General features: G+C 37.2%; 1 protein-coding gene across 3 annotated transcripts in view; it reads right to left on the reverse strand.

Annotated features, from left to right (window-relative positions):
- The window catches only part of TRIM67 (tripartite motif containing 67), a 124,038-nt gene continuing 110,316 nt past the window's right edge, over positions 1 to 13,722 (reverse strand). For all 3 annotated transcript variants that reach the window (XM_089669721.1, XM_089669720.1, XM_089669719.1), the window contains exon 10: positions 1 to 12,984. In XM_089669721.1, the coding sequence (XP_089525847.1) occupies positions 12,922 to 12,984 (63 nt within the window). In that variant the 3' untranslated portion in view covers positions 1 to 12,921. The remainder of the gene's footprint in view (positions 12,985 to 13,722) is intronic.

Consider the following 13,722-nt stretch of genomic DNA (forward strand, 5'->3'; position numbering starts at 1 on the left):
TTTGATTGTTGGCAGTATTAGAAGAGTTTTATTCAAAATCTGTAAAACCACATAGATGAAACAGAGCTCTCATTCTTACAAAGTGAGAAAGGGGAAGAGAAGCAATTGAACTCTTCCAGTTAGGACATAAAAACATGAAGCAGTACAAAATTAGAAAAGACATTATCTATTTCCATAATGGTACAAATATGAAAGTAAACAATAATTCACTAATGACTTTAATATGGAGAAAGAGAAATGGAACTAATAAACAAAGGAAAAAAATTAAATATATCTAAGAGCACCTAATATCGCAACTGTACTATGTTTGTAATATATTCATCAAAGCAAACACCATACATTCAGCTATAAGCTGCTTTCCATTATCCAACATTGTCTTGTACTCTAATATTACTTGCAGTATGTTCACTTACACTTTGACCAGCACAGTCAATAAAACTATGGTTATTAATCAGGCCTGTACGCTTGGTGCTCTGTGATCATTTTCCTCTTTAATAAGCAAGAACAGTTTAGAGTAGACTCCAAATTTTAAACTAATAAAGTCAAAACCTTTAGCTTAAAATGGTTTCAATTTGAAATTATCTTAAACTTTGGGAACTAAATGAGGACCTACTCCAATGAAACACGTTAAATACATAATGTTGTAATGTAAAATCCAGCTATCATAGTTGACCTTTATGAAAGAATTCTTAATATGCCAATAAGAATAAAGTCCATATATATACTCCATAAGATTATGTTGTTTTCTTCTTTTTTTTTATTATTTTTAGTTTTCAGGGATAAGCATCTTCTTCAGTGTAAGATTTCAGTTAGGTAGGTGTTGCACAAAAGATTCCTGCCCCAACTGTAGGGCTTCCTAGGGAGCAGCGACTGATGCTTATGACAGTTGAAAACATTTGCTGCCATGCTCCGGGACATTCCAACTGGTTGGACAATCTCTATACAAGCAGGGCTCCATCCTCACTATTTATTAAAGCTTAACTCCAGGCATTTTTAAAGTCCTGGATCGAGTGGGGAAGGGTTACAATTTTCACTGAGTTTTTATTTCTTTCTGTAACTCCATTGAGGGGATTTTCCCTTGATTTCTGTGACACAATACAAGAAATGTTTGTTGTCACTGAGAATGAAAGTCTCAGACAGCAATAAATTCTTTGTCAAGTGTTTTAATCCTTCCTCATGCTCACTTACAGTAATGATTTTACTGGCTGAATGCTTATTGTAGGTCATTGACTTGTTAGATCAGAATTAGATTGATAACCTTGAACTTGTACCTAAAAAAATTTAAATCGGCAGTGGCAGCTCCTCTCTGGTCCACTTTAACAATGTTTGCAATATTAATCTCTGCAGGTTAAACTGATCAGATAATTGTGGTGGTGCCTAGTGAGTTGGAGGACAGGCATATGTCTAAAAGTGGCTATACACTGGTAGATTTTCATATGAAGGTTTGTATGAAAAATCTTGTCACTACATTCCATAAAGCCATCAGAGACTTGGCGAATGTTATTCGAAAGTAATTAAAAATTTAATTTGATTTTGGAATAAATGGAATTTTCCAAACCTGCAGCACATTTACTATTATAACTTCATCCTTTCAAGGAAAAATTTACATTTTACATTATTGCCACTACTGGTAAAAAAACAATCATTAATTTGACCCTGCTAACCATTAGAAATTAACGTTTCAAAAATGAAGATTTTTGAGTGAAATTCTGCTACTATGGTCAGCTTAATTTTCAGCTTAATTATCCCTTTTCTCAGTGAAACAAGATGCCGTAGAGTGCTGGATTCTGTCATAAGTGAGTTACCCAACTGGGTGTAAAAGTCTTTATCAGATGGAAGCCACACTCCAAACGGCCTTGGCCATAGTTTGTCCCTTGGAATAGTGTCTTTGAGTAAAAAGAGGGTGCCAAAAGGTTTTTAGTTGTAGAGAAAAATACTTTGTTACAAGAGTTCAAAGGCCTACTTCTTCAGTCTTAGTTGATTCAGCAGCCTTATTTACTCAATCTTCATGAGCAACACACCTGCCCATCCTAAAAATCATATACAGCTACCCTGAAATGGCTAAAAAACTTTCAAGAAGGGAGATATTCTCCTCTGCCACTTGGAATTCCCTAGAATTATCTGAGTGACCACTTTGGAGAATTAATTTGTCTGATTTTTATTTTTTTATCAAGGACAAAACACATGTAAAAAAATCCATAATTTATGTTTTGTTAGACGATAATAGCAACCATTTCACATAAAATAAAAGTGTAGAAAATGGAAATATAACTTGGATCAAAACTGGACAGCAAATATCAGGAAACCCACATGTGGAGATGTCAGTTTGGCATTTTATTCTATATATTTGAAGTTGTAGGTTTGTCGTCTGACCAGTTGCTGCTACAGATGCATATGGTAGGTTTTCAATATAGAACAATACAAGTTTTTTTTTTTTTTTAATTCTCCACCTTTTTCCTAAGGCTGAAGCATTTATGTCTTATGTTTATGTTGACCAACTTAATCAACATACTGTAATTCTGTCTATGACTGGTCTCAAAAAAAAGAACACCACCATGACCATCTTCATTGAGGCCATGAGAAACTATTACATGGAGATTTTGGTAACTTTTCATGTCTGCATGAATTAGATCTCTGACATGTCACAACAGTAACAGTATAATTTTTCAAACAATTGGTAAATTTTAACATTAAAAAGCAGCTTCTGAGCTTCAATCTAATGACTGCACCTAAGCTGAGATGATGTCATCAGCCTGCTGCAGGGAAGAGAAAGCAATTCCTCAGTCACCTCGTCCTCCCTGTGATCAGACTATATCATTGTAATTTTACAAGTCACCGTTGAGAAGCAGCACCAGTATGGCTGACCTGTGTCAGACATTTATTAAAGCAAAGAAGTGTACAAGCACCAGGATTTGCATGAACATGAAGGCATTGGGGTTGATTTACTAAATGCAAATAGACTGCTCATGTTGCAAGTGGATTTTCCATCATCCAATTATGTGAAAAGGAAAAATGCTGATTTTTATTTTTCTTACTTGTGATTGGGTATTCTTTACAGAGTGGAACTTTACCACATTCACTTACCCTCTGGGAAAGGTTCTTTCACAATGCAATTTCACTTGCAAAGTGAGCAGTCTGTTTGCCTTTACTAAATCAAGCCCATTGTCCATAATACGCTTACACACTGCTGATCATATATGCACATGAAAAATATCTAGGTGTCTATGAATTAATGTTGCCAGGTGCACTTTAATGCTTACTTATTAACACAACCCTATTGTGGTACAGTAATGGAAATGCAATGCGTGAAAGATTACACCACTTCCTTATTTTTGTCAGTTTCTTCATTTATTAAAAGCCCCAAAAAATATTTAAAAAAAAATCATCAGATTGCCCATCCAGGCTTGATCTCAATATTTTTTTTTCTTTTAAATTATCAAATTGTCCATCTAGTCTTAATCTCAGTAGAAACATAAAAAACTATCAGATGGCCAATCTGGGCTTAATCCAAAAAACGTCTAAAGATCATAATAAAATGTCAGAATAAAACATCATAGCTTGTGGAGCACATTGAGATTTTATTCTTATTCAAATACTGATGTATTATTAACAGAAAACAATCATGGTAAATTTTATAACAGCATCAGAAGATGTACTTATAAACCTTTGCATCAAAACACCGTCAATATGATAACTGGCATTTTTTTTTTCTGTCACTGCTGTCCCCATTTTCGCAATCATCAATGGTGAAAGCAGAAAAGGAGAGCAGATGTAATGGGACAGTAAAGAAACATTCAACTATGCTAAGCATTGCCATTCTAGTTGAGATAATTAGCAGAACAGCTGTGCAACTGGAGTATCTCCCTCTTTACATTTCTACACCTGCTCACCTGTAGCATTAGAAACAAGAAATAGGCATCCTCAAAGCAAACCCGTCAATAGAACATATAGTACAAAATGGCATAAGTGGAGGCACCACAAGGTGAGGTTGTCACGTTGCATTGTGGGGGGGAGGGGAAGAGGGATCTGAGCTCTGATTAGAGATTTGCATACTGAACAGGTTCTGGGTCTTGGGGGTGCACTGGAATAGAATTTTTGCTGTACCATTCTATGTACTTGCGCCTTGTTTTGCCTCCTATCTGAAAGCTGTACTAAAGCAGTAGAGGCTGTTCATTTAGCAAAGTGAAGGCTTATCTCCACCTACACCATGTATGTGGCACGAATCATGCAATTATTTGATGTTTCAACAATATTTTGTACACATTTTTTAATAATATGATTGTATCGTAGATATGGTATACTCCTTTTTTCCTCAGAGGAAGGAGTGTTCTTCGAAACACATTGGACCTTGTCCTGATGATATATTCACGTTGACCAAGTAGTATAAGAGCAAATCACATTGGGAAACCATGGACAATGGGGCATCCAAGACCATGGACTGTGTTATGTTGTATTCATGCAAATAAAAATCCTCAACATTGTTTTTGTACTTTTATTTGTTTTTTTTTTTTATAATTTCTGTAATAAAGATTGGCCTTTATTGCCTTTTACTTACTTTGTTGTACCGATGCCTGCAAAGTCACATGGGGGTATTATAACTATTTTGAATACCATGATTTATGGGATGTTGGCAATTTATTGGGAGGTACCATCCATTCTTAGTATTAATGAAGCTCCATAGGATGGGAGAGACTCTGGAGATGTCTTAGATGCAAGCTTTGAAGGAGCTGACATGAGAGATAGAATGGAATAGGATGATAATTTGAGAAGAGGATGGTGATATAGCTGGGGACAAAGTTGTGAATGGCTTTATATGTTGTTATTAGTTTGAATTTATATGTTGGGCAATGAAAAGCCAGTGGCGGGATTTACAAAGTGTAATGGCAGACACTAGGGGGTTGGTAGGGTAGATAAGTCTGGCAGTGGCATTTATGATGGACCGAAGAGGGGCTAGCCTGTGTAGAGGTAGGCCAATGAGAAGGGAGTTGCAATAATCAAAGCACCCTTTTCATTATGAATAGGATGCCTTACTGCCAACTGCAGTAGTGTAAAGAACACCTGAATGTTCACTTTAAAAAATTATGTTAGTGAACAGAATGAACCTGTGTTTACTTTGAATGCCCAGATAAAATATGTGCTAGAGAGAATGTATTTTGTTGCACTAACATTAATTTTGCAAAATCAATGTTCACTGTGCTAGGTGAATAGCCTCCACTTCTTTACAAATCAACCCCATTGTTTTGTTTTTTTTTTGAGTAATAGGTAACCTTTAAAGAGAAAATAATATCTTCAAGGGATTAATGCAAGGTTTTTAAATGTACCCCTTAATATATCTTGCCAACGATTATGACCATCATCCATGCGTTATAATCACTTACGGAAGGTAAACATCACTTGAACATGCATTTGAATTTACTATGTGATCCCTGTGTTCTCCAAATATGATACTTACTGCCTTGTTAGCATCATTATACACCAACATGACATTCTGAGTGGCCATCTGGGATCTTGCCACGGTTTAAAATGAGACAAGGAGACATTGTTGTTTAATATGTACAATGTGAAGCAATTACAAAACAATGACACACAATACCTTACATACACTACATTTACAATCACAAAAGGAAAAGTTGTATTCCAACTTTGATGGTAAGGTGTTGATAGAGATATGAACCCACCCCTTAAATAGGAGAGACTTCTCATGCAAGTAAAAAAAATATTACTCCTTTTTGTTCGGCACCTCACCAAGTTGTAGAAAAGCAGTTTTTTATATTTTTTTTATTTTTTATTTTTTACAATGAATTAAATAGATTTTTTAGAAAGGCCACTTCTCATGCTGTAGTACAATAATATCTGAATCACAGAGAGGCCTCTTTAATTGTAATGGGTTTCAGACAAAAGAAAAACATGTTTGGAGGTACATCGTTTAAGCAACTGGAGAAGATAATGCTTCCAGAAGTGCATGTATCACAGTGGTAAAAACGATATGATCCTTTGGCGAGTGCAATTCTGAAGCACTAAACGTATGCAACAATTTAAATGTAAGCTGAATGAAGATGGCAAAACATTTTAACACTTCCATGTCTGAAGTCATATGACCAAGACAGATTTATGTTATTTTATTATTTGAGTTATTGTGGTAACAGTAGGCCTCATATGAAATGAAGGTAAGGATAATCTTTTATCATCAGATACTCCCGTTAAAGTTTAACTGTGCTTTGCTTTGCCTGCCTAATGCCACCCCTTGGAGCTGTTTGTACCTAACTTTCGTTCACTTCCCCATTTGAGTAGAAAAGTGGAGCAAAATATCAGTACTTCTATGTATGAGGGAGCATACATGTGACAGTGTTAATGCTTGGTGATTGGCCATGCAAGAACTAGTGCTGCCAGATGGGGGTAAGGAATAGAGTCCTCAGCCATGTGTAATCTCCAACCTGGTCTAACCTGGAGCATACAAAGGGCTTCATCTTCTCTCTTCATACAGGTGAACAGAGTAGCTGTGGAGTAAGTAACAAGTAGCTGCTGGGGCCAATGAATCTGTTGCTTTGCCTGCACTGATATGCATCTTTAAAGAACAATTGAAATCAGCTAAATGCATTTCAGGTGCATCAAAACAAAAGGTGTGCAAAGTCTTAGGCTTTGTGCACACAAGGCGATTTGATCTGTGTCCCGTAAAGGGCCTTGTTTTACTGGCACGGGGATGCACAAATGTTGCGTTTTACAGATGGACCTGATCAGAAGCTCCATGCAGCTCTATGGGCAAACAGATGTAAACAAGCTTGTGTTCATTTAAATCCTCCTACCTCCAAGTCCTTTGGACTGCTTTCTTTTTCATTTTTCCAGACCTAAACATGACAGCTGACCATGGTGCCATAAACAGGTCCACCACAGTCTATTATCAAAATGTGAATACAATGAAACTGGCATGGATATCACAAAATTGATGATCAGGCATCCCCTGCTGAACAGAATGGAGCGGCACAGCACAAAAGGACCCTACAGCAGTAAAGAATTGCAGATGCTCAGCCCATACACAGCAATAATCAGTAGATAAGAACAGAGGATCATGACTGGATGCAGATAGACCACAGTCACCTTTCTCAACGTTATGGCTGGCTGTGTGAGCAGCTGTGAACACTCATGGATAGCTGTTCCCACCGTCAGCCGATCATTGCTTTGTTTGGGCTCAGCTCAGCTTTTTGCAAACACTTGCCATTCAAGCCCCAGAAATCTGCAGATTCTTGCCAATGAAATTTGTAGTGTGTGTAAATCACACAGTGCAAATTAGGCCCTAAGGGCCCTTTCACACAGGAGGTGTCCATTCCTGGTCGGACAAGCATCTGTTTATATTCTTTTACCTCCAGTTGGTCACATTTAGGTCCAAAAAAAAACAGAAATGCAAGAAAATCTTTTCTATTTTTTCATGTTCAGACCGAAATAGGCTTGGAGGTTATTGCATGGAAAGGACATCACATCTGTTTGCATCCGCCTGCCCATAGAATAACATTGAACTTCTGTTCAGACCACTTGAAAAACTGACAGTGGATATGATGAGAATGCCCATGTGAACAAACTCTAACTCAGATGATTAAATCCCACTTTCTCATTCATTTTTCATGAGACACGGCATGGTTTTTGCTCAGTTCCCTCACTAAAATGGAATTTTCTAGGGAAAATCCATATACTGATTCATATGGAAGATGAGTAGATAACATACTGAAAGCTTCTAGTTACAATCTGGATATCAAAAGTGTAAGTAAAGCCAAAACTTTTCTAATTTTAGAGAAGCAGATAAGGGAGAAAAACCCATGGAAAGTTTTTATTCCCTGCCTGTGTTCCACTGCAGAGATTTCCCTTCATGTCCTGAAAATGCAAAAGGAAATGGGAGTTAATCTCTATAAAGCAAACAGAATTACTATCTTACAGAGTTTCCTCCAGAGAGACACAAACAGCAATGAAAAACCTCATGGGGTAATCCTTGCTCTATCCTCTTTATCCAAAGCAAAAAACAAAAGTTTGCCTGTAAATACACATTAAGACATAAGAATTCATTTTCAGAGAAAACTGAATATGAATGCATTTTTAAAGGCTAACTCATTGCTCCCACACTGCAAGGGTTAACTGCCCACTTCTGCCTAGAGGACTGGAAGAGCAATGTTCCTTACTTGATCCTCCTCTTCCCTGGCAGACAGTGCTCCCCTATGCTCTGGCAGTGGACTGTGCCTTGGCATATTGGCCCTGCATCAATGTACGTTAGACCACCAGAGTGTAGGGAAGATTAGCCTGTGGGGACCAATATAGCAGTGTGGAGGAGCCAGTGAAAGAGGAGGATAGGAGGTAGATCTCTCACTACCACCATTCTCTGTGAGTGATCTTCCTGTGTTAGCCACACCTGTCTAAATACGTGTAGTCCCATACTTTGAGAAACACTTCCCTATCCTATTCCACAAGCACCATAACGATTCATTCTAAATGACACCACTGTTACCATTATATTATTTATAAAGGCAATAGGTCATTAAAACATTAAATTAATACAGAGACATCTCTGCATTGTAATGCCATTTGTAAATTCTATGCAGTGCACACATACAGGCGCACATAGCTTTGGCCATTGGGGAAACAGCTATATTCCCTCCACAGTTTATATTTAGTCTCTGTATCCTTTTTATACAAGCAAGCCAACTACATATCCACTTACTTTAAAAGGATTGGTTATACTACAATGTGCTTTTTTAATGCAATAAATAAAAACATAAGTTCACTTTTAATCTTTCTTTTTGTGCCCTATGCACAGAATTATTATGGTCTTAAAGTTCAACTCCAGGCAAGCAGCTATATACACAAAACAAGTATACATATTACCTGCTGAGCATTTTTATCTCCTTCCATCCAGTCCTACGAGTTACATAGCTCCATCATACAACTCAATCTAGTGACACTACCTATATTTATGGAATACTATGGTGTACTGTCTTTTCCTCTAGTCTGCTGATTTGACAATCAAAGAGCAGAAGATGACTATTAAGGGCATCATTCTGCTAACTCTGCTTTTTTCTCCTATTAGCATGTTCCTCATCAACGCACTTGCATGCAGCACAACTGACCTGCTACCTGTCCAGACCCTCCTTGTCGCAGTCTGAGTGCTGCTGCATAGACAATTGCAAAAGGCTCATACAAAGTTAAGCTCAGTTACTTATCTAGCTGCATTAACAAAAATACATTTACTAAATTATTATTTAGTATCTAGCAACAATGATCTGTGTATTTCATATTTGCCCATAGTTTAGCTTTAAATTGCAATTATGTTCAAGATATTATTAACTACTTCTACTAAAAAATGTCTTGTCATGTTATACTTCTTCAGCATGAGTAACATTATATCATGCCTTTTAAAGAAAGTGACAATTTCATAAAAGTTCTTTGTATAATGGTATCTGTGTGACATGCTTTTTCCATTATCCTATAAATGTGATAGCAAAAAGTAAGCCAGTGTTCTATTAACATCAAAAAGAAGCAGCCTAATTATCATCTCATTAAATCAGCAATTCCCTATCCTCTTGTTCCCAATTTTAAGCTTATCATTGAGCAGGGATACTCTTTAAGTTAAACTATACCCTTTTTATTTTTAAATAGAATTTTCCCCACGCATCTTTAATCCATTTTAAAATGCAGTTTTGATTACGCATTACTTCACGATGAGTTGAACTATGTGCAAAGTAGCTGTACTCGCACCATCCGACTGTCATAACTATATAGTATGGGTAGGTTGCTTTTGCTAGAACAAGTGTAAATATCATGGGGCACCTTATAATGAAAATTATAGTGGGGTTAAAGGGATATGTACATGTTGAATAAGAAAAATACATTTCCTAATCAAGCCCTATTATGGTGAAGTAAACCAAGTGTTATGGAGACATTTGTTGCCCCAGGCACACCTACCCACTGTACAGACGCCACTCCTTTAATCTCATTATTATGTTTGCAAACGATAAAACATGATATTATTATATGCACTGCTATTCTTTAAATGTATAGTCCACCCAACAAGAAAAAGGGAAGGTGGGTATGCATTGCTTGAGCTAGCGAAAGCCTTGTAGTACCTCTTAATGACTATTACACCCAGGTCTTCCCGTAATACGTCTTAATAGCCATCACAGCTAATTCTTCCTGCATTTTGCTGGGTTTACTCACAAGTGTACAAAAATGGCTACGCTATGGAAATATATTATAATGTAACCACAATATGCCATTTTTTTGGGCTCTATATTAGGGTTGCTCAACCTGTGGCCTGCAGAGCTCTCTGATGTGGTTAGCGACCAGGGAAGCACAAGCCTGTGGTTGGTAACCTATTGATCATGATCTGGGCTTACCAACCTGCCATCCCAGAGAAGTGCAGTCAGCGCTTGCAGCGGAGGGAGCAGGAGCCACATAAGCTGATGCTTCCTCTGTAGTGCCGGCTTCTATGATACCAAGTGCACTTCGCCTCTAATCCATTCTAGCAGCCTGAAGAGCAATGCCAGCAACAGCTGCAAGAGGAAAAGAAGGTCAGTGTATTAAACAACGCAATGGGCATATTAGCATCTATAAAAGGGTTAACTGCTTCCACATTGATCCACAGGTGCAGCGCAGTGCACCTGTGGTTTTTCTGCGGATTAGCTGCACTGAGCCATAGACTTATTTTATAACCTGTGGGTTTTGTGTGCTTTCTGAATGTGCGCCAAAACTCCTGGACGCAGTAATTTTGGTGTGCTTCCAGAAAGCGCGCCACACTGCAAAATGTAATAGAAGTCTATGGCAAAGTGGAGCTAACCCGCACGAAAGCCATAGGTGCACTGAGCTGCACCCGCAGTGTGGGTAAACCGCAGCACATCGGTGTGAAAGTGCCTTAATGCTGCACATTAGGCAAGCATACTTAGATAATATACATATATGGGAGCTGTTTTGCGTATTAAAGTTCTTCAGACTTTAGGGGGGCCGGACTGGAAAATTTCCCGGCATCAGTGAGAATAAACAATGCCCCATCTTTGGCGCTAGAATGGGGAATTGTGCCCAATCGATGGTGTCATTTGGATAAATTGTGCCCCATCATTGGGGTCATTGGGCTCCATTCTTGGTATCATTGGAATGAACTGTGCCCCATCGTTGGCGTCATTGGTTGGAATTGTGCCTCATTGTTGGTATCACTGGGAGGAATTTGTTGGTGTCAGAGGATTAAATAGTGCCCCAAGGGCCAGATAAAAGCTAGCAAAAGGCTGGTTTGGAGACCACTGATCTAGTCTGTTCCTAAATTTTACACAACTCTGTCAGGTTCGTGACCTAAGTTTTCTTCTGAAGCGTTTATAAAAACTGCTGGGTCACCTCCCTGACTTAGCTTGCGCCTGCAGACAAAGAGCGACTAAAGACTGGCCATCTCTCTGCCTTTTCCATTCAGAATGTTCCTTGTCATTACACTGTATACTGCAACACACCTGATTGGCTATTAGTGCTGCCCCTAACTCTCCAAGTCTAAGGTTTACTGTACAGGGAATTAAAAGAGACTGATGCTACATCAAATGACACTAGCTGTATTTTAATTAGATGTAATGATTCTTTAATGAATACACACATGCATTATTTGCTCTTTTATATCTGCCTGGAGTTTTGCTTTAAGATATAGACATCAATGGAAGGTAAAAGCTTTGACATTTTAAATGTAATTGTTCTTATCTTAGTAGAGGGCACAAAAATGAGTGACATGAAGTAACCTGTGGCAACCAATAGTATACTGTAGTCAGACTGATGAGATCTGATTTTGGATTGGTTTACATTACTGCTTTCTGTAGTTAATTTAAACTGTGATGCCTGAAACATGAAGCTTTCAGTTGATGAATCAGTGACTCTGACAGATGTAAATGTTCGCTTTTTTTTATAAAAAAAAAAATTCAGAGTATGGCATGAATTATTGTTGTGTTTTGTAGCACATTAAAATTGATGCACAGAACATTAATTACTTTATATATTTACATATATTGTTAGCACTTGGGGGTTTATATGAAGTCAGCCACTACATCAACACATCCCTTTCACTGTTGAAAATCTTTCTCGGAAAGGTTGCAATAACCCTGTATAGACTTACATCAGAAGTAAGTCACCCTGTATTTAAGGACGCCTTTAAGACAGCACAGGTCCTCCATATCCTGGAATCATCCCATATCCTTCAGGCAAAAGACAAACACTTGTACATGTCATACAGAACAGTTTAGCACCAAAGGCTGCTTTTCAATTCTCAGTTATAGTTCCACAGCCTCTAAAGACATAACATTGTATCACTAACTACACAAACTAACAAATTATCTTCCTATACATTTTTTAAATAATGAACTACTTTCAATAATTAACAACTTGGGCAAAAAGGTTATCATATGCTTTCCATATGCCACTGGGTAAACGTGTTTTATTTGCCAGGAACCAAGAGAATTTTATAATTTTTTACAATCTGTAAATGTATAAAATGGTTATATTGATGGATAATAAAAAAAAAACAGAAACAATAGAAAAGCCTACTGAAAATACAATATAGGTGTATGACCGGGAAAGGGGTGGTAGTCCCCAGCTCCGTTACTTGCTTTATACCTGGTATTGTCATGGCTAGGAAAAGATTTGTGTAGACTTGGTTCATTAATATTTACATACATATGCAATGTTAATATCCGAAGGGATACCATGCTTTTTTTCTTACATTTCCCATGTTTCATAAACAGCCATGGTGGCATTTCCTTCAACATAGGCATTCTAAGGATGTTAAGTAAACATCATGTGAAAACTATGAACAATGCGGGTGAAATGGCCACTTTAAAATCTTAAGCCATGGATGATAATGATACCCCACTTATAAACAGAGACAGGTAAAAATTATGCACCATTGAAAAGAGGACAAATTCAGCTTGGTGGCTTGCTTTGTCTGAAGATTGATGGAACTTCCAGCCCTGTATGGAGAGTAACCTGCAGTTGACACAACATTGTAATAATAGGTTAACATTTACATTTGGAGACTTATAAAGCATGTTTTGTATATTATGTACAAATGTAAAAATAAATATTTACCACAGTGTACTCTTTGTTTAGATGGAGAAATGTGTAATACTGCTAATAAATAATTAATTTTGTACGGTTTCCAATGAATAGGTGGAGCTCTAGGATACTAAGTAAATCTTAACTGCTGTGCTGAAAAATCCCTGTTGACAGAGCTCATCTTCCTTCACCCTACCTCTCTTCTTACTCTTTACACCTCCATAGAGAATTTCAATAAGAATGGGATAGTTTGAAAGCAAACAGTTACTGCTTTGCTCCTTTTTTTGAAAAAACATAATGCTCTCTTATAGCAGTGTCACTGGTGCACTCTTTATTAACTATTTCTTTGTAAAAAATATTTAACTTAAATAGAAAAAAAAAAATATATAAAATTTCTGTTTTAACACTTAAAGCAAAATTCAAAACCATTATAGTTTCCCTTTACTAACTCTGAAATTAGCCATACCAATAGGTATTACAAAATAATAGCTCAGTTCTACTGATTTCATCAGGAGTCAGCAACCCTTGAGAAGTACTTTATGAATCATAGGAATTCTGCAGATAACTCTGACTAACAGTTCTTGGAGGAAAGGACTGCTGGACAGGTTGAATTTTTTTGATTGAAAATAACTAGCCTAGATTAAGTAGGGTTTTGGAACTTTTGGCGTA

This window comes from Staurois parvus, unplaced genomic scaffold (genome assembly GCF_062004578.1).
Source record: "Staurois parvus isolate SC_StPar_1 unplaced genomic scaffold, SC_StPar_1.0 ptg000081l, whole genome shotgun sequence".
Classification (NCBI taxonomy): Eukaryota; Metazoa; Chordata; class Amphibia; order Anura; family Ranidae; genus Staurois; species Staurois parvus.